A 21,846-nucleotide genomic window follows, 5' to 3' on the forward strand; every position below is an offset into this window, starting at 1 on the left:
GCTTCCCTTACCCGAAAGTACTATCCAGATGACCTTTGAATTTCCCCAAACTGTCGGCCTCTACCACCCATGAAGGCAACTTATTCCAGTAATTTATAACTCGCTGGCTAAAATAGAACTTCCTGCAATCCAATCTAAACATTTCCCCCCGTAACTTGAATTTATGTCCCCTAGTTCTAGCATCATTTATAATCTTGAAAATTTTGTCGTCATTCATTTTACTGATGCCTCTCAGAGCCTTAAACACCTCAATCAAATCTCCTCTAAGGTGTCTAGTTTCCAAACTCTGCAACCCACATATTCGAAGTCTTTCTTCATAAGGACGCCCTTTTGCCGATCTCACCAGGCGAGTTACCCTTCTTTGCACCCTTTCAAGAAGCTCGATGTCTTTCTTCAGGTGCGGTCTCCATACTTGAACACAGTATTCCAAGTGTGGTCTAACATAAGCCTTATATAATGGGATTATCACGTCCCTATCTCTACTTGCAAAAGTTCGATAGATCATTGATAGGACACCATGGGCCTTCCTTGCAACCTGTTTACAATGCTCAGAGAATTTCATGTCTGACCGTATCGTAACACCCAAGTCCCTTTCCTCCAGTACTGGCTTTAGTTGAACTCCACCAAGTGAATAAGTTTTTTTGGGATTACTGTTTCCCAGGTGTAATACCTTACACTTTGTTGGATTAAAGCACAGCTGCCATTTTTCTGACCATTCCTGAAGTCTATCTAGGTCTCTCTGAAGAAGCTCAGCTTGACAGTGATCATTAACTACTCTCCCAATTTTAACATCATCTGCAAATTTAGACATCACGCCCTCTATCCCTTCATCAATGTCGTTTATGAAAATTAAAAACAACAGTGGTCCTAATACTGATCCTTGGGGAACCCCACTTCTTACATCAACCCAATCTGAGGAATAGCCATTTATCACAACCCTCTGCCTCCTGCCCTGAAGCCATCCTTCTATCCATCTAAGGATTTTCCCAGTGATTCCAACCTGTTCCAGCTTATAAAGCAACCGCTCATGTGGGACTGAGTCAAAAGCTTTGCTGAAATCTAAATAAACAATGTCGAAATTATTCCCTAAATCCAGCTCGTGAGTGACCCTTTCGAAATAGCGAACCAGATTTGTTAAACATGATTTTCCCTTTACGAAACCATGCTGAGTATCCTTGAGAATTTCAATTCGATCCAAATGATCCTGAATTCCACCCTTGATCATTGCCTCCATGATTTTCCCTACTACTGAAGTCAGACTGACAGGTCGATAATTTCCGACTTCACTTTTAGAGCCACCCTTATGTATGGGAGATACATTTGCACTTTTCCAATCCAGAGCTTGACAACCAGGCACCTCAGAGGTGACCTGATTGAGGTTTATAAGGCCCTGAGAGGGGTTAGTAAAATGAATGAAGGCGGAATTTTTACTGTTATAGAGAATTCCAGAACTCGTTGGCATAAATTCAAATTACATGGAAGAGGTTTACACTAGATTGTAGGAATTTTTGTTTTAACTAGCGAGTCGTTGATTGCTGGAACAGGTTACCTTCACAGGTATTGAGGCTGACAGTTTGAATACATTCAAAGGTCAGTTGAGTAGCTACCTATATGAGGAGGGAAGCAAATAATTTGTATTTTCTTATGTTCTCTTGTGTTTTTTCCGGCCAGTACAGCAAAAGCCTGTGACTGCTTTGCACTATATGACTATTACTAATACCAATAGTAATTTTAAGAATGTGATACGTGTAGAGTAAGGTAAAGATAATTATAGATTAGAATGGCTAAATTTGACTATCACCACTTCGTTTATGCATAGAATATCAGTACTGATTATTGGCTTTTTAAACAAATATTTATTTGTTTAAAATAAATATTTGCATTACTTACTTTAAAAAGTAAGTAATGCAAATAGAACTGCACAATACATTGGTTTACTTTCCGTGTAACTTTATGACGTCATTTAGGGACGCCAGTCTTGTGCTGAAGGCGTCCGCTATACATGGTCGAAGCAATTTTATGCAAGAATTGATCATTGATGTTCAGAGTCTCCCCCCCCCCCATCCAGTGGGTGGGCTAAATAGTTCACGGAAACCTTAAAAGAAAAGTCTGGGAGAGTGATGAAGAATTTGTCATGTGCTCAACATTTTGACAGCATTATCTGTGGTTGGTGGCCACTGAAATTTGCTGAGAAAAATTTCGTTAAAATTTATTTTGTATATATAACACAACCGTTGAAATATACTAATCCTTTTGGTACTCACTTATATAATCATCTTGGATCGCTATTACGTATAAGATAGATTTAAGGAATAAATTCATATGAAAGTCTTTATACCATTGCTAATCTTCATCGAGCAGAAGTCGGGAAAAATGTCAAGTGCATTGACTCGTAAGAAATTTATTGACGTAGAATCAACGGTTGTCCTCTGAACCCGCTTTGTAAAGGCTGTTATCGCAGCTGGCAGAGCTTCCTCTACGAGAAGCTGTTGGCTGCCATAGTGCACAACTTGACATCGGCGTCTGCAATGTTCTAAAGACTTTCATATTTCTTAATTTTCTTTTGCATGCTGAACAACTGTTTGTTACATACACCAAATGTTGTGGCAGATATCTTCCAGCCAATTACCTTTCTTATAGCATTATTTTCGACAGGTTTAAGCAGAACACATCTTTCGTCAGTCGGCTCTCTACGATCCGCCGTCACAGACCGCCTTTCACGCATTCTCCGATGATTCGCGGTCGTTACAGCGACTCCAGTGCTTCAACAGACAACCTCAGTGGTCGAACACATCCCGTAGTTAACGAGGACAGCGTCTCCAAAGATTATTCGGATCAGACAAAAAGGAATTCTGACGGTATGTTAATCCTTCTCTCAGTTCCTGGATGATCAAATTGCGCATTTCGTTTATTAGCTACTAATATTTAATAAATCTATTTAAACCATATTTCCTTTTCATACTCTGAAAGCCGTTCTTTTCAATGTTTAATACTTCTGTTTCTAATTTAAAACTTAAGTTTTTTTTTTTAAATGTTCCTGAAAGCAGTTTTTAGCCATTAAATCTTGAAATGGGAATTTCATCACTTTTATCTGCAGTTTTAAATAATCTTATACGGTGATTGAAACAACTGAAAGGGAAAATAAAATGATCACCCTACCACAAAATAGCTATCGTATTTTAATACATGTCATTACTGAGACTGATCTCACAGGAAATCCTTTTATTTCCGTTCTTTCCGATCTGGTGGTCTCTTGTAAACTCACCGAAACTTGGAATTTTCTTTCTCATTAAAGCCCTTCAGGAATCTGTATTTTTCACACATACTTTGGGCAATATCCGCAAGCAGAGTGCACTGTTTGGCCTAGCAGAGATGTTTCATGTCCGTCGAAACCTCTCCTGCGTTCCCTGCGGGCACTGCTGAGTGCAAAGGATGGGCTCGAAACAGTAGGGAGAAAGTAGAGGAATGGCATACGCATCACAAAAGATAGTCGAAGTATTTCTTTTACAATTCTGAAGTTCTTATTTATTTTCTTGTTTCAGTTACTCAACGCGGTGTTAGCACTTAATTCACCCTGAAGATCATGTGTTAAAGTTAGGGGTTACAGAAGTTTATAATATCTCTAATTTTAACCTCCGATCACACTGTAGTATTCCTACTTCCAGAAAGTAATTGGACATAACAAAATAAGCAGCAATGCTCATATAAAGTACACAATTTTAATCGAAAGAAATGTAAATATAAGAAACGGATCTCATTCAACAAGAACACTTCTATGGCGATCAATTTCAACTAAAAATTGGTCCAGCAACTATACGGTTGTTCATCGCCACCGTATTCCAACGAATACTTTCTGTGGAGATTCTTTTTTGTCAACTGTAGTAATCCACATGCTGTTCGAGATATAAGAAAAAAACTGAAGCCCGTTGGCTGGAGCTGTGAAGAATTTGTGCCCATGTTTTGAAGGTTATCAAACCACAGTGGATCTCTCGTTGAACATATTTTCTCATTACAAAATAACTCTATAAAAGTGCATTTCTTTTGGTATAAGAATATAGCATCATAAGGAAAACACATTAAGAAATAAATAGATTTAAACTTGGGTTGTGTAATTTGATGAATGTTCTGTACTTCAATTTTTTATTTATCATTTTCATTCTTGTTTGTAATTTTCAGCGTGTTTTGGCAAGTTCCATTAAGTTTTTAGTAACATTTATGTACTTCACTTTAGGCTATTGTAATTATTATACTTGCACGTCTTCAAGTATAATAATTCACGTGAGTTTAACGTGGAGAACGTTAATCTTTTTTTAAACTGTAATTTGCTGTAGTTTTTAAATTGAAATTATTCCACTAGGTGGAGTAGATTACCTTCCCTAAGTCCATGGTGTAGAGCTTAATACGACCAGTCTTTAATTTGCAGTAAAAAAAAAAACGTCTAGTTCTACAACCAGTAGAGGAAATGTTAACTCCCAAAATGTATTGCGATGAGGGAGACTAATTTAGAGCAACGTTTTTTACACGAATTTAATTATAAAGGTAATGCAAGAGGATAGATTCCTCAATCACATTTGCTTGTAGTTATTTTTAGCGCTACTCATTTTGAAAGAATGCCAAATAAACACCGACGTAGTTGTTGTGATTGTATTAAACAAGCACAGTGATTGCTTAGTCGCTCTAAACCATAGTTACTGTGCCTATGTAGAATAAACTCTGAGGCAACTGAATCGACTTATCCTCGGTATTTTGGGTTTTTCAATTATGTTTCCCTGGTGGGTGTGGAGGAGGAGTCGTAGTCTCTGTTAAGTGCCACGGTACCGAAGGCCACGATGTTAATAGGTTGTGTTGTATTTGAGCGTATTCTTTAGTCGATTGGTTTTTTGCTTGAAGAAGTACTTTGGTTTCTTGACAATAAAATCGTATATCTCTTGCCTGAGACCAACTAGCTTGGTCATGGCGCGGAAACAGCGCCATGGCTCATAAAACTCCTCCCCTTTTTTGACAGGATTTGAACACAATTTTTTCCAACGGTGTGGATCAACAGTGATCATAAGAATTTTAGGGATGTTGAAGGATAAGCTGCATCTATGTTCTGCTGATCAGCATGGATTTAAGAAGGGACATTCTATAGAGGAGGCCATAACATCTCTTTTAAACTACATCGAGGATTCTTCTGATAAATATGTTCTTATGGTCTTTATAAGACTTTGAAGGAGCATTTGATTCGGTATGGTGGGAAAGTGCTCTTCGATCTCTTGTGCTTGCACAGTGGAATAGTTATATATTTAATAGTATGAGGTCTTATTTTAAGGACAGATTTATTACTGTGCGTGCATGTCATCTGTCATATAGTGCCAGTGTCTCGAGAGGTTGTCCTCAAGGTTCGGTTTTGGGACCTCTCTTTTGGAATGCAGTTTTCAATCAGTGGCTTGTTAAGGAGATTGTTAAGATAGCCTATGGTGATGACCTTGTGATGGGAGTTTCTGGACGCTCCAAACTTATATGGGAAGAAAAAAAATACAGTCAGTTCTAAATGATTTAATGCAGTGGGCCGAATTTAGCAAATTGAAGATTTCTGCAAGTAAGACCTGTTTTATGGTTTTTAAGAAACAATTTGATTACGGCAGACCTCCAAGAGTTCTTTTAGGTGGAGTTCAGATTCCTTATGTGGCTAGAACTAATATTTGGGATTAATAATAGATGATAAACTCCTTTTTGCCACACGTTTCACACCTGAACGTTAAAGTAAGACACTTTACTGCCTCCAATGCTAGAATTTCTCGTAAGGAGTGGGGATTGAATAACAGGGTGTTGTCATTGTATTATAAGACTATTTTTCTCCAGATAGTAGCATATGCGGCTGTTGCTTGGTTTTCTGTGATAACGCCTCTTATGTATACTGTATTTCCTTTTTGTTAACAGGACATGATTCACTTAGGGCCGAATTATATGAAAGAGGATTGGAGACAGATCCGTTCTGTACATGTGGCGAGTAGGAGACTTGGATGTATGCAATTTTCTTATGTCGGGAGTATGAAGATACGATCGAAATTTTTATCTTCAGCGCTCTATGTTGTTAACTTTACTGTCAGTACGTATAACGGCGTCCACAAATGCCCTACAGGTAATTGCTGGTACCATGCCATTGGATTTATTTATTGTCTACACAGGTTTTTTTTTTTTTTGTACAAATTGTAAAAGAGTATGTCGTTAACGTTTTTGGACATCACAGTTGATTTGGAGAATAATATTAAATAAGAAAAACAACGAATATGGAATAAATTAATAGAATTCTTGCAGACCAGATGGGAAAGTGGTGAAGTTAGAACTGTCACGAGGTAATATGTTCCCTAGGTGAACTATGCATTGTCAAACTATATAGCATCTTGGTTTGCGCCTCTTATGTATACTGTATTTCCTTTTTGTTAACAGGACATGATTCACTTAGGGCCAAATTATATGAAAGAGGATTGGAGGCAGATCCGTTCTGTACATGTGGCCAGCAGGAGACTTGGATGTATGCAATTTTCTTATGTCGGGAGTATGAAGACCAAAGGAAGACTTTGATGGCAAATATTCCCAGTTTATCTTGTGATACAGTGAATTTACTTATTGGAAATCGTGACTGCTTTAATTTCAGGAATTTTCAGCTGCGGTTTTCGCAAGAAAAACTGTTCCTAAAGCCTGTCTTTGAGGGGGTAAACCTGGTGACTGGATCGTCTTCATGGAGTTTCTTGTTGGACCCGATTTCTTGATTCTGTTCTGTGATTTTGGATAACATTGCCTTCAACTATTGGATTCTAATCTAGCTGGCGGCTGGAGTGCTGGACCTGATTCATGGTGTTGGGTCTGGTGCTCTGGTTAGTTGTCTTTTGTGCTGCGACCATGAATACTTCCTTCTGGATTCTGGGGTGCTGGACCTGTTTCGTTGCGTCGGGTCTGGTCCTCTAATAGTTCTATTTTTCCATGGCGAACAGTTGTCTGCGCGGGTAGCACAGTGGTATCGCCACCGTCCTCCCCACACAGGGTGGAAAAGGCCCGGATTCGAATCCCGTCGATGACGCGAGGAACTTTAGTGGGCTCTTTTCACTCCGTGGCTGAGTTAGTCGGTCTCGGGCGTAGATAGCAAGGTTTTCCCCAAGAAACTTGGGATTTTTTCGTCCAGCAAGGCAGGAAAATCGACCAGAGAACACGCAATTTACAGTCATAATGCATATATGGGTATATGTAAGAGATTACGGGTGGCCTTAATATAATAATTCGAATTTGATTTTTGAATGGCGGACAGTTAGACATTTGCTGGACAGTATCTTTGTTGAGTTTTGAGGTTCCAGTGCTTGTGGAACAGCAAATGAGGAGATATTTAGTTGAACTGTGATTTTTGAAGTATGTAGTTGTGACATCTAGACTATTGATTATTAGGTTTTTTCTTTTTTTGTTTTCCTGCTGGCTCCCTGGTATGGGCAACCGTGGAGCAGGATTGCTGGCACCCACTGGTATTGCAGTACCTCCGGTGTGTGTGTGGGACTTCATGCGCGAATTGCGCTACAGTAAAACCAAACCCAGGTAATTCAATATACTTTTCAAGACCTGCTTCGTAGAGACTCTACACATTTACAAGTTGGAGTTGGGCTTATGCCTGGGAGCCACCCGGATTAAAGAACACACTTACACACGCACATACGAGTGTTTAATGATATGTACAGAGCATCTAAATATATGTAAATATATCTTGTATAAATCATGTGTATACTTTGATGTACAAAAAATCGGATTACATATATTAGGGTCTCCAGTAAATGATTACATATATCCGTTTATGCATTATGTCTGTAAATTGCGTGTGTTCTCTGGTCGATTTGCCTGTTTTGCTGGACGAAAAAAAAACCCAGTTTCTAGGGGAGGAACCTTGCTATTTACGCTTGAGACCGACTAACTCAGCCACGGAGTGAAAAAAGTCCATTAAAGTTCCTAGCGCCATCGACGGGATTCGAATCCGGGCCTTTTCCACCCGGTGTGGGGAGGACAGTGACGATACCACTGTGCTACAGCGCAGACTTTGATGTACATAATCTTGAGACTGTATATGGTGTGTAATTAATAAATGAATGGAAAAAAAAGTGATCATAACCACTGTGATAGCTTCGAACCCGCCACTGACCTAGTATTTACTGACGCTCCTATATGTTACATATATCCACTTTATATGGCTCTCGTGGGTAGCACAGTTGGTAGAATCGCCGTCCTTCTCACACTGGTAAAAGGTCGAGTCCTAAGAATCTACCTTAGGAAACGTAGAGTCCCGTCGATGACGAGAGAAATTTTCGTGGGCCTTTTTTCTCAACGTTGCTGAGTTAGTCAGTCTCAGGCGACGGTAGAGTGGTTTTTTCTCCCGGAAACTCGTGTTTTTCGTCCAGCAAACAGAAAATTGACTTGAAGACACATGCAATTTTATAGACAATACACACGGAGCAATATGACCTTAGTCGCTGAAGCTCCTAAAACCCTACAACAACAACAACGGCACTTTATTTTTTGGGAAATTATTTATCCACTACATCCAGAATCCTAAGAATCACACAAAAGCTATGATTCAAACACAATCACCACTTTTTAATCATCATCATATGTTCACTACCAAAGCAGGTCTTAAATAGCCACTTATACCGTGGTTGTATAAGGGAAATGTGGTTATCGATCCTATCTTCTGACATTATTTTTAACAATTAATTTTTATTTTTATTTTATTATTAATTTTTATTATTTTTCTTTATATTTTTTATTTGTACTATATTTTGTTTTAAATCATATAGTGCAAAGAAAGTCTCTGGCGTCTTTGCAATATATGGTGCTGTACTTTACGCTGAACTTTGTTGAATTTATGTTGAATTAGTCTCGGACACGTATGGTAACCTTTACTGTTGTACATCAAGATGATTCTTCAAGACTTTTTGGATAAACTACTGACCATAGAACGTTTTACCGTACACAATGGATGTGGAGAAGGAGACCTACTACGCCGGGTGAACTGATTTCCTTCTAAAGAGTATAGCAAATCATACGCTAAAAGTTTAACGTGACCCGCTTCACTCGAGATACCCCTTCTCCTCACTCCCATTTCGTATGCGGTATGAATCCGTCCTCAGTTTTCGCTGGTCATAGTAATTTATGCGAAAGACAAAATTAAACGAGAATTTAAACAAAGGAATCATTTCAGATTATCGGCCGTGATATAACTCTGAAAAACTACAGGAATAAGAATGTGAAATATGAAGTGATGGTGGTAGTAAATATTCTTTATGTAGTAATAACACCGCAGCGAGTGGAACAATGACAGTCGTAAAATGATACGAAGGTATTATTTTTCTTGTAAGTAGGATGGATTGATATTCGATTTTAGGAGTAGCAGCAAAATTGCTACTATCTTTGTCGGTTTTGCATTGAAATGCTTCAAAGTATTCCAGAACTTTCTAGAAGAAAGGCAACGATCCACCCTTAAATAATATACGCTAATGTGAAGATAACTGAGAGCTATATATATTGCACTGCAGGTGTCGCAGTAGCATTATATATATAGGAAGAAAAATCAAATGACAATAGCAAGCACCTACTAGGCGCTTGCTATTGTCATCGCATAATATGAAGGGAGACTTCCTCGGATGACATTTCTGTTTAGCAGTGAAGCTGTTTTTCAGAAATATAATAGCAGTTAACCAAAAATGAGAAACATTGTAATTAAATCAGAAAATAGTTGGACAGAGAAATAGAATTCCATTTATTACCGAGAACTGATTGAATCGGCGCGCTAATTAATATCCTAGAGGAAAGATAAATTTAAATATACTTAAAATAAAAAGCCAGTTTTAAACATCTCATATAAATAGAGAGCCTTCTGTAGAAAGGTCTCCTGTGGTTAGGAATCATCGTAAAAAGGATAATAAGATTCTTAATAACATCTTACAATAATAATATCCTTAAGAGATATGCAATTCGAAGTATAATCCGCTTTTTGAGTCTCAAAAAACCTGATTTTGCTTCAAATTCTCCACGTTGAAACCCATCGACGAATGAAAAATTTCTTCAAAGCTCTTTCATTGGAAACGGTCGTCAGTCGCTCTAAAAATCTTTAAGAAATTCTTTCAGTGGTCACCGGGTTTTCAACTGGCACCTTTCGAAGCGAATTACAAATGGTTAAGCCACTAAAACGCCACGAAAGGATCAAATATCTGAATGCAGTACCAATCGAATATTATAAAAGTATAGTCATAAAGCTTTTGTGAAAGTAAGCCTCCTTCCCATCTTCTGCGCGAGAGTGGTACTGGATTCGAATTTCAGAAAGAACGAAGGCTGCAAAATGAAGGAGCAAATCAGGTCCATTAGATAAAGCCACATCGACAAATTCTGTAGTCCTTTATGTGCATGGAATAATCAAGCGCAATATCAAAATGGTTAGATCTCTTCTCATCAAACAGGGGAATTTTATTTGCAAGAAAGATCAAGGTGGGTACACATCCGTATGCAAAATCATCGCCAGATACAATGAATGTTGAAAAAATTCATGCAGTTTTCAGAAACCTTCCAAACCATGAAGGAATTGGTGTTATCCAACAAATCCAAGCCGTAGAGACCATCAAGGCTGTCTACGGCTCCGAGTCTAGTGCTTCTCAGTACTGACTTAAATACAGTATATACAAGTATATGATGTAACAAATATGCTTAAGAGAGAAACTAATTCGGCTGGCGTTACATTCAAGATTTTTAATCTTTCTGAATTGGCAGTGGTTTTGACTCTCAGTGAGAACCAGTGTTCTCACTGGTTCTCAGTGAGAACACAAGCATTCACCAAATAGCAGACCTAATTTCAACTCGCTATAGTGGTTCTCTTCTGTTTTTCTTCTATTAATCTAAATAATAGAAATCAAAATATTTGGATCAAATTGTGGCAGGTAAAATGGATTGAGTAATAATTTTTATATGTAATTTATACTGCCTAAGGAATTAGGAATTGCAGTTTATCTCATTTGGGGGCACTGAACTAAAAGCTAAATAAAATTTATTAATTAAAGTACATAGGGCTTAATTAAGGAAGTCACACGTTTAACTTAAGGATTTATTAAGGGCTGATAACATTGATAATATTGAGCTGGACACAAACTACAGAATCTAACAAAACACAGGTTCAGATGGAAAAATTATAATCAACTGCGCACGTGCAGTGAAGTGCCTGTAAACGAAAATACAGCTAAGAATAGACTACAGTAGTATTAGACCAGATGAAAAAACTCTGCAAGAAAATGGTATTTTGGCTGTTTTTCCCCTAAGGTTAAAACTCCTATAAGAGAATGAATAAAAGAAAATCTAATCATCTAACATCCCCAGAGAATATTAACTTGATAAAGCAACGAAAAAAGGAGAAAACAGGAACTGAGTTCTTGCAAAAAGGCTTTTAAAAGAAAGTTATAGACGCTATCTATCGGTGCCTCTACTTTATGCTATAGAACAGAGAGCTAGTATTACAGAAGATGAAAAACAGATATGGGTTATATGGACTCAGTTATGAATCTTTACATTCCGTTGAAAAGGAGGCTGGATTACGCCAGTTTTAGTATTATTAGTAGTATTTGTAATGGCCATATGGCGCAAGGAAGCCTAAGGCTTATGCGCTGCACCAGCCAAAAATATATATATATATATAGAAAGAAAGAAAAAGAATAGTAAAATAATAATAATAATAAATTAAATTAAATAAATAATAAAAGAAAAGGAAATAGACAACCTATGCATTTCCCTCCTCACGTAGGTAATTATCAGCTTACCTTTGAATTTCCCCAAACTGTCAGCCTCTAACACCCATGTAGGTAACTTATTCCAGTTAAAATAAAACTTCCTGCAATCCAGTCTAAACATCTCTCCCCCGTAACTTGAATTTATGGCCCCTAGTTCTAGAATCGTTTATAACCGTGAAAATTTCGTCCTCATTAATTTTACTTATGCCTCTCAGAGCCTTAAACACCTCAATCAAGTCTCCTCTAAGGTGCCTAGTTTCCAAGCTCTGCAACCCACATGTTCGAAGTCTTTCCTCATATGGAAAGACTTCAATGTTTCACCAGGCGAGTTACCCGTCTTTGGACCCTTCCAAGAAGCTGGATGTCTTTTTTTAGATTCGGTCTTCATAATTGAACACAGTATTCCAAGTTTTGGTTTGTTTAGTACCATGAAAACATTGAAATATGGAAAATATGTGATCATTCGCATGATTATTCGTAAAGACGAGTTTAATTTTAATTTAAATACAGTGATCCAATAAAAATTTAAATGAATCATCGGAATATCGTACGGTTATTGGTGACTATTTAGAATTCGTAAAAAATCACATTACTAAATATTAATATAATTTTTTACGAATCCCAAAATTTAAGAATTTTTTTAACGAATTCTGTTTTTAATTTAACAAATGGTATCACCAAATAACGCTCTTGCGTAACCTAGTAACTTCAAAGGTGCCTTTTCAAATAGGGATTCTAATTTCGATAATGCACATGTTCTTTTCTGGAAAACCAAATAAGAATGGTAACCATTAATCGCGAAAATTGCATTCAGTATTTAAACTCGATTAACACAGGTATTCTTAAACGTGTTTTTTTTCCTTCCCCTTTCTAATTTTAGATGAAGAGCCTGAGGAGCCGCGCCTGGTTACCTTAACCAAACAACACAAGAGTGCTATCCGGGCATTGCGCAAGGTAAGAATTGATTTGTCCACTGCATTTTCGTTTTAAATTAAATTACAGAATAAAATTACAGAATTTTAAAAGAGTAAATTACATTGCAGAATAAGGAGTGTTCTTATAAATTATAATATCATAGTTCAGAATTCAGGTTGGACAAAAACACTGAAATAAACCTTGGCAATGGATTTCTTTTGTAAAGAAGTAATGAAATCGGTAGCCATATTCGGCAGGGCGGTGTAATTTTATTTATTTTTTACAGATTAAATACTTCGTGGCAAGGCGGAAGTTCAAAGAGGCCCTGAAACCGTACGATGTCAAAGATGTCATCGAACAGTATTCAGCCGGTCACGTGGACTTGCTAGGAAGAGTGAAGAGTGTTCAAGCAAGGTGAGTAATTATATTTTCTTTTTACACACAACTTTCCAATTACCGCCATATTATGACGATCATGTCATTGGGATCGTATACCCAAGCCATCCTAATTTCTAGGTGGTGTCATTTTCCCGAAGAAATAGGCTTTAAGGTTTATATTTTTAATGCTGAGCTGTAACGGATGATTTCGGGAGTCTGCTTTGTGTAGGGCTTCTTTATAGTCAGTCCTCTTCTTAGCGAAAGCGCACGTGGACATATTTCTGTTAGATAAAGCGGTTAAAATCCTTTCACCTTCATTGGCTAGGGGCCAAAAGGGATAAAAATGCTGAAGGTCGTGGGCCGCATGGTTCTTGCGGGAAGCGGGCCCCAAGAACTGCGCCTTACCACTAAATACGCATCTTTCAGAATGAAATTTAATTTTTGATATCAACGTGCAGTTACAGTTTAATTTTTTGTACATTTAATAATTAAATACGAAAATCCAACAATTATCACACTGTGATGATTGGTGATTAGTAAAAACGTTAGTGTTAAACGATATTTCGCAACAGCCTGATTTTAAACTCGGGGTATATAATATTTAAGATAGCCCCAGTGACCACAGGTTGCACAATGTGAAGAAATGTGCCACGGATTGGATACCCCTGTGCTAAACAATGTTCATACAAAGTAATACAATCGCGAAGCATACACGAAAAAATAATATATATCATAAAACGTCTTGATAAAACTACCATAAAGATATTTTGCCCTGGTGACTGTCGTGAACGTTCTTACAGTTTAAAACGCTGATGAAGCGAATATTTCAGTCTCACCTGTAAGTCAAACACCAAAGGATTTCAGCAAAGTCCTGTCCTACTACCAATTCTTCTGCTTGCACTTTTACGCTAGTGAGACTGAAATCATAGGTATGTCTTCTATAATCAAAGTCCAAACGTACCACAAATTCTTAGATCGCGGTGCAGCGTTCACACCACACAGAGGAATAGCCAAACCTATGTGACACTAGGCAATACTATATGGTAAATGACTCTCATTACTCGGTGCAACACCACCACTTTACTTAATGGAGGCTCTAAGTGGGCAAAAATTATATTTAGTCGCTTTCAGAACGTTTTAGGACCTCCTACAGTGTTGTTCGTTGAGGTTCGATATTTTACCGTCTGCCAGTCGTTTGGAGAGCGAATTTCTAAAGTCCTCTTCGGTCGAATCTAATTAGTTGAACTCAGAAGAAAGGAGTGGGGGTTTTTCTATCCAGCACAACGTGCAAAAGGTCTGTTAAAGCTCACTTCGGCAGACCACTACACGATATGGATATGAGCGACCAGCAACCCTTCACAATATAAAATTAATGTTAGCAATCCACTAAACGCCTCAGCCACAACTCGGTGAAGATCTGTTCTCCAAGCTTCTGTCCCATGGTCATTCTCAGACTCGTGTCATTTGGCATTACAGCAGTGTGGGATGATGTCCATGATTTCCATACCTTTAATTTGGTTTGACTACTGCCTTAAATTTTCTGATCCTAACATTTGCTCAGACTGGGTCACTAAAATTCATGCGTAATTAAATCATACGATTTAATTAAGGTCTTCAAGTTCTGCTTAATAAAAGGCAGGGTTCGAATTCCACCAAAGACGGGAGTAATTTTCATGGAAGTTGTTCACACTGAGGCCGCGTAGGCAGTTTCTTCCGAGAGCTTTGAGATTTTTCCCCGAGAGATGAGGTTTTACATCTAGCAAAACGGGAAAATTCATCATAAAATAAAAGCAAATTACAGGAACAACACTGGGTAACCTTAGACTGTTATAACAGAAATTTTTAAAATGCTGAAGAATTTTGTACGAGAATATTTTGTTTTGTTTTTTTATTTACAGGCTTGACCAGATTCTGGGCAAATCTGGATCGAAATCGAGAGATGTCTACGAATCCAAGCTTAGCCTTGCTTCCAGAGTGGTAAAAGTAGAAAGAGCGGTAAGCAGTTCCTTAATCGATTACTACAATACAACCCAGTAAATCTTAATAATTAACCAAAAGAAATATATTTTAAGTTTTTAAACTTTTTTTTCAACTTGATAGTAGCCCTCTTTCTTCTCAGATTGCTTTATTGTGAGAATATCTCAATGTGCAGCTTCTTTGAAGGAGCATTGACTGTGATTGCATGATGATTAGAACACGATTGCAAAGACCGTATTTTGCATTCTTTCTGATTCCAGAACTGTGCGACATTTTGTTAGAATTTCTTCCTTTTCTTATCAGCCATGTACACCGACATTCATTCAAATAACATGAAACTGCATTACAGTATATGCTGTGATACATGAGCTGCAACAATCCGAGTTATCAAGTGCTGGACGTTCATATATAATAGAATAAATTGAAAATTTGAAAATTTGCAATGTTATAAATTCCTAATGCTAGTTTCTTAATTGAATCAAACACTCTTGCACCCAGCTCCCTTACCTTTTCTATCGCGTTTTCTTATAAAGCTGAGGTCGATAGATCTGTTCATTCAAAATATGAATGAACAGGTCTAACGCTTATAGCTAAAAGATTTAGTTCATAAGGTGGCTGTGTGTGCATGTGTGAGAAAGAGACAGAGAAATGATTCCACTTCAACTGTGTACATGAATTGTTGAGGAGGCTTCCATCCTGCCTGCAGTGGGTTGATAATGGCTGCAGTTGAGTTCAGGTATGATGATCTTTGAAGCGTGTTCTGATATGAGGTGTTAGTTTTACACACAAATTTCCTTTTACTTTCATTTACTCGTGTGTATCTAACGTTTACATGTTAGAGAAGTATTCCCTGTTGAATGGCTCCTTAGCTTTTCCACAGAGAGTACAAAGTATCCTTCCCCAAAGATTAATTCTCTCCTTGGCGGGACAGCCCTTACGCGGACTGAAAGTGCGTGTGTATTCTGATCCTTGATTCTATAAATCTGGTGAGAGCGCTCATATCTTAGGAATTTCTTTGGGCAAGGAATACCTACTAACGCGACAGATTGATTGAAGTAAACGACATTTCTAAAGTCACCTTTGACTTTTTCTTGGCAGCCAAAGTAATCGAACAGAAGAATATTGGAATGACCGAAGAAATTCAGGTAACATCTTTGAACAGCCATTTACGTATATGAATATCTGCGAATTCATTAGAAACCCTCAAAATGGATTTTCATGAAATAATTATTATTCACAGTAGTCCCACGAATAATAAGTTTATTTGATTTTTGTTTTCTAGATTAGTCTCAAATTTAAAAGCAAATCGACCAAAGAATATATACAATTTTCAGAAAAAATATAGTGAACGCCTTATAGCCTTAGCTTCCCTGACTCAACAATAATTCTAAAAACATTTTCTATCTGTCCGGATATGAGCGACAAGCTTCAGTTAACTTTAAAATAATAATTTGAAATTTTTCATACAATCTAATGTTTCTCTTCTATTAAATTCCTTGCATGATCATTCAGCAGCGTTAATTTGAGTTTTGAATATATCTTTCATTTAGAAATCTATAAACTATTACAAAAAAAAAACAAGTCTGTTGATAGGTCTTACATATTTGAATTGAAATTATAGAAAACAGTAAGTCAGATCAAGTTGCACATTATCATACAGGGTGATTCAATATTCGTCCAATCCAAGTATCAGTAATTAAAATTTATTAATTACTATCAGAATATGTAATCAAGTAATTAACTATAATGATAAAAAATTACAGTAAATGTCTACCTTTTCTTGAATACATGCACCGACTTATTTTCATCATATTCCATGACATCTTTTGTAATATTTGAATGTTAGCAATTTCCCGCTGTATATTGGCTTTCAGTATCCCCGATCTGTGAGGATTATTTTTATAAACGTTGCCTATCCATAAGCCCTACATATAATAATCCAGCTATGTTAATTCTGGGGGGAGGGGAACAAAATTTAGGTATGTTATGATGGCTTCGTCATGATTCATGAACAAAGTGGTATGGATGAATTTGTGTAAGTGCCTAATAATTACTGTTCTGCATGGAGGTTCTTACAAAACCACCGATGTGGTTTTGTAATAACTTCGTGTGGTTACTAAACTGAAGGAGATTAGCTCTTTCATTTTGGGTTGCGAAAATTTTGGATCGCCCTGTATTACCTATTTAGATCACTGGCTAATAGAATATACGTATTTATGAAGATAAAATAATGATCACTTATTTTTATTACAGGTGGAAGAGATCGAAAACAAATTGGACCAACTAATAGAAATGTATCTAGAAGATCGGGCCCACTTCTCCTCTATATTCTCCGATGTAACCGATACACCTCACTCGGTTTCATCACCAATAAGCTTTACTCCACCTCCTTCAGCATCGCGCCTGATTTCTGGAGCACCGAAGCCTCTCTGTGATAGCACCGAGTCAGGCTCGCCCATGACCAAACGAACTGCTCGCCCAATCCTTCGAGGATACTCGGATGTTGGTCACAGGGTGAAGAAATGGGTAACACTACGTCACTCGCTGGATAGTGTGTCGCCTTTTCACGATCTCAACGGACAAGGTGAATGGAACGCTCCTAGTATTACTATTGAATCAGAAACACGTGACACTCCAGTTTGCTTGCAGTTGAAAGAAGTGCCAGGAACTTCCAAATTCGATAAGGGGAGTGGCGATCAATTGGAAAGTGAAAATCTGGAACCTGAAAGTGGCGGTCATGATGCAATCTCAGAATGTGAGGATCAATCTGTACAGGAAGGACCACCAGAGACAATTTCTTTATTGCAATCACACGACACGTAGTACCATAGCGTCTTCTATGCGTTCGCTATTTTTTATGATTTTCATAGCTAATTAGCTTATAATGAAAATTAATGCGGTTTACACATAAATTCTTTTGATACATTTTAATCTATTACTAAAGGACAGCAGTAATTTCACTTCAGGAAGTGCTTATACCGTAAATAAATCCATACACCAAAACCGCTGATGCAACTTCAGCAACTAGCAAGCTTTTAGATATGAGTGATAGAAGGATATTCCACTTTTAGCCAAAACATTAACACGTTTAAAGATTTTTATGCTTTTTAATACTCAGTGTATTTTTGTCGCGTGACGCGTGAAATTGTTTTAATTCTATTTTACCAAATACCCAGCTTTTACGAGATTAATATTTTAAATTTTAGAAAATTATCTGAAGCAGTTTTTCAGAATTCTCTGAATTAGATCGTGTCAGTAGCTTAAGTTATAGGCATCTTCTCAGGTAAAGAATGTTATTCAAATATGCTTGGTTCAACAAAATTGTTATAACTAATGAAAAATATAAATTTCCGAATAGAAACTTTTATAAAGTTTGCTTTCATAGAGCGGACATATTCAAAACCTGCATAAAAATCATCATCGTAACTGCCAGTTTTATCTAACGTTTAATTTAAAGATCATTTCGTTTTCTCAGCATCGTCAGGATACTCTGTGGTTAATTCACCCTTCTCTTAGTCTCAATGAAAAGTAAAGCGAAATAAACCGAGCACGATATCTTAAGGTGTAAATATATTTTCGTCCTAATTTGTGCAGCCTCTCTGTCAATAAATGTAGTGAAGGTGTAGAAGTTTACTCTTATCTTACTGTGTTCAAAGATGAAATTCAAAGTATGCAAAGTTGCGATCGCATGCCCTATGTTTTCATAATGTTACAGCTATTACTCTTTCATCTACCACCATCTTACTTGATCGAACACACAAATTGTGAAGGATTCATCACTGGCGAAGTACAATCATTTAGTCTTAACGAGATTGATAACAAAGCAGCTATAGGTTTGTTGGTTACTTAAGGCTTAGGTTTAGAAATGACTTATGTGCATATCTCGCCACGATGTAAATATGAATAGATTCTTTTAAACGTAGATGTAGTCGGAAATCAGGAGTTAGTACCACCAGGGTTTTGGCCTTAAATCGGAATTAATGTTTTACCACTGGCCATCTTTTTCTGCCAGGACAATCGACTTTAATTCGCCATATGTCAGAACGTGAATTTTAGTCTTTTCATAGTTTAACAAGCAAATTAAAATGCACCCACGGAAATTAGTTCCTCCATTAGGATTGTCGTTCTTTTATATTTATATTTTCAAAATTCGAACACTTTTGTGCTATCTGGGGCTGAAATTTTTCATTCGCATTAGCTTTGCTGCATCTGAGTTTTATGGTTCGTTCAGCCTTCATTTCGTTCTTACTGTTTTTAATATCCATATATAAACAGCACAAGCATAGCAAATATTCTTTTATTCCGAACATTTCACATAATTTTATCGTACGTTTTTGCATCAGATTCGCTCACTCCCTGTTCTGAAAACTTGTGTCCCTGAAAGCAATCCTCCGATCTTAGATTTCGTTTACGAATTAACTATTTCATACTTTATCGTGTTTTGATGGCTGCCTTATAATAACACATTTTCTAATTACGTGAATCTTTTTCAGGCAAATTATTGCCTAATGATTCCATCCAGTTCCAGTAGATTTAATTGAGGAAGATTTTTATTGAAACTAAGGATGATTCTTAACTTCTGAACGAGTTCTCGCGCTGTTCAGATCAGGTGCCTCACATTTTGATGATACAAGTGTGATATTTTAATGGAATATGAAAGCGTGCGATGAAAAATATTTATAGCGTGTAATATAAAGTCGAGTATGGAATATTAAAGGGGTGTTTCTGTTTAGTTTTCCATGAACATGATGGATTTATAAAACATCACTCAAGGAGCATTTGCGGCGCCTCCGTAGCCAGGTGGGAAGGAGCAGCAGTGCGTAGCACACGCTTCTTGATTAGACCGGGGTTCGAGCCCATCACCACCAAATACGGAGGATGCGGAAAGGTCAGGGAATGACCACCGCATATCCCGGAGCAATATGGCCTTAGTTGCTAATGCTCCTAAAAACCAAATAACAATCAAGGAGCATTTATTTGTTAAGAATTATGAGACTAGTATTCAATTGGTTGTGAGCAGTTATTATTAATATTATTTAAATTTTATTAGGCGCAGAATTACAGGATCTCCACCATTCCTTTATTAGGATTAACTGCATGTAGGTTGGTTGTGAGAGGAAGATTTTCTCTGCCGTTATCAGAACATAATTTATAATTGATTATTTGTGGGATTTAGAAAGGATTTTACATGCAGATTAAAAATCCTTTATACATTGAAAAGCGAAAGAAATCCTTTTGGAGGAATTTACCATTATTCACTGATAGAAAATATTATTTGTTGGTTCAAACATCTCACCTGTGAAAACCAGTTATTAAATTGTACGCAACTCAGTATAAACAAGATTTCGGTTTAGTTTTTCAGCTGCTATTGTTTCTTTCTTCCACGCCTTTCTTTTTCAGCTGTCCAAATTAAACATTGAGTACAGAAAGATTTTCTCTCTTTATTTCTTTTAAATAGACTGCTTTTTCTTTATATAATTTTATTCGTTTGCGTAGAAACAAATTCTTATTCCTAATGCTGGACTTTTTCGCTTACTTTCTCCACCCCTGTCTTACCCTGAAATGAATTCAGTAACCGGAATTCAGAAAACAAAAAAGCGATCTAGGAGAATAGCTGATCGCGTTCGGCGAATTTTTTAAAAAGTTATTTATAAATTTCCAGCACAACTGGATTTTCCTGTTATTTGTGCGTCCTTATTATATTCATAATTGTTAGGTTTGAGTTCACACTGAACATAAAGTAACTAATAAATTTGGGGAGATACTCTTGTTTTGCTGTTATAAAACAAATTATTTATGGGATAAAAGAGCTCAAGTAAGTCTGCTGAATACCTTTTTTGAGAAGTTCATGGTACACCTCAATTTAATTGACAGTTATTACAATCAGATGTTTTTGATCATATTAGCATTTGCTGTGCAATTTCTCAATGATAGCCATTACTTTAAGGAGAGTTCTACATGTTTGCAGAAAGCTCGTGATAACATGTTTATGAAGAATTGGGGCTCTGGAATGATTATCGAGTCTGGAAGCACTCAGCAACAAACCACCAGTATGTTTTTATAAAAAATACATTACTTGTGTGTAACTCGCTTCCTGTTTCTGATCAACCAATCTCTCCCTCCGCCCAAAAGAAAGGATAAGAGTTTCTTTATTTTTGCTATAATCAGGACGCAACGAACGGGAAAAGGCAGATGAAATCAGAGTTTTGCTTGTTTCTTTTGTTTCACCAATTCAAGAATCCGGCTGACAAGGCCAGGAAGAAAAATGTTTGCAGAAGGGTTTTTATTTATATAAGGAAAGACGATTCATTATCGTAGAACAACCTTCTTCGTGAGGCGATACGCCTGGCTGATATCTATTAATCTCTCACAACATACGCAACTGCAATTCGTGGAACTGAGATTTCTAATAGGTAAAATTTAATGAAAATCAATTGTACCTGAACAAACTTTACCTTATTTAAAACATTTGAAATTATTATAATGGTAGAAAACTAAGTTTTTAGTTTGAATTCAAATTTCGTTTTATTTCAAGTTTTGTTTAAATTATAATTAAGAATAATACAATCAATCAAGTCTAAGAGAAAGCAAAGTCATCTTAATTAATGGAAAATTTGTTTGGTGATTCACTGGTTATGACATTGGCTGTTAATTATTGTCTAGCTGTATTATTATTATTACAGGATGAGTGTACACGGATATGGCATTCTAAAGGGATAATTATTTTCGAGAAGGCAATAGCTTGGATTCATTTTGTCATCAAAATACGTCGAGGTATCATTAAGTTTTT

At 36.8% G+C, this 21,846-nt stretch overlaps 1 protein-coding gene across 4 annotated transcripts in view; it reads left to right on the forward strand.

Moving 5' to 3' along the window:
* LOC150085490 (potassium voltage-gated channel subfamily KQT member 1-like) overlaps nt 1-20,220 on the forward strand; it is a 225,086-nt gene extending 204,866 nt beyond the window's left edge. For 3 of the 4 annotated variants that reach the window (XM_090374076.1, XM_090374077.1, XM_090374074.1), the window contains exons 9-13: nt 2,641-2,858; nt 12,667-12,740; nt 12,988-13,115; nt 14,978-15,074; nt 17,310-20,220. In XM_090374076.1, the coding sequence (XP_090230202.1) occupies nt 2,641-2,858; nt 12,667-12,740; nt 12,988-13,115; nt 14,978-15,074; nt 17,310-17,879 (1,087 nt within the window). In that variant the 3' untranslated portion in view covers nt 17,880-20,220. The remainder of the gene's footprint in view (nt 1-2,640; nt 2,859-12,666; nt 12,741-12,987; nt 13,116-14,977; nt 15,075-17,309) is intronic. The other variant, XM_090374075.1, reaches the window with a different exon arrangement.
* Nucleotides 20,221-21,846: the final 1,626 nt, after the last annotated feature.

The sequence above is a fragment of the Mastigoproctus giganteus genome, chromosome 5, assembly GCF_048544385.1.
Source record: "Mastigoproctus giganteus isolate SK-2022 chromosome 5, ASM4854438v1, whole genome shotgun sequence".
Lineage (NCBI taxonomy): Eukaryota > Metazoa > Arthropoda > Arachnida > Uropygi > Thelyphonidae > Mastigoproctus > Mastigoproctus giganteus.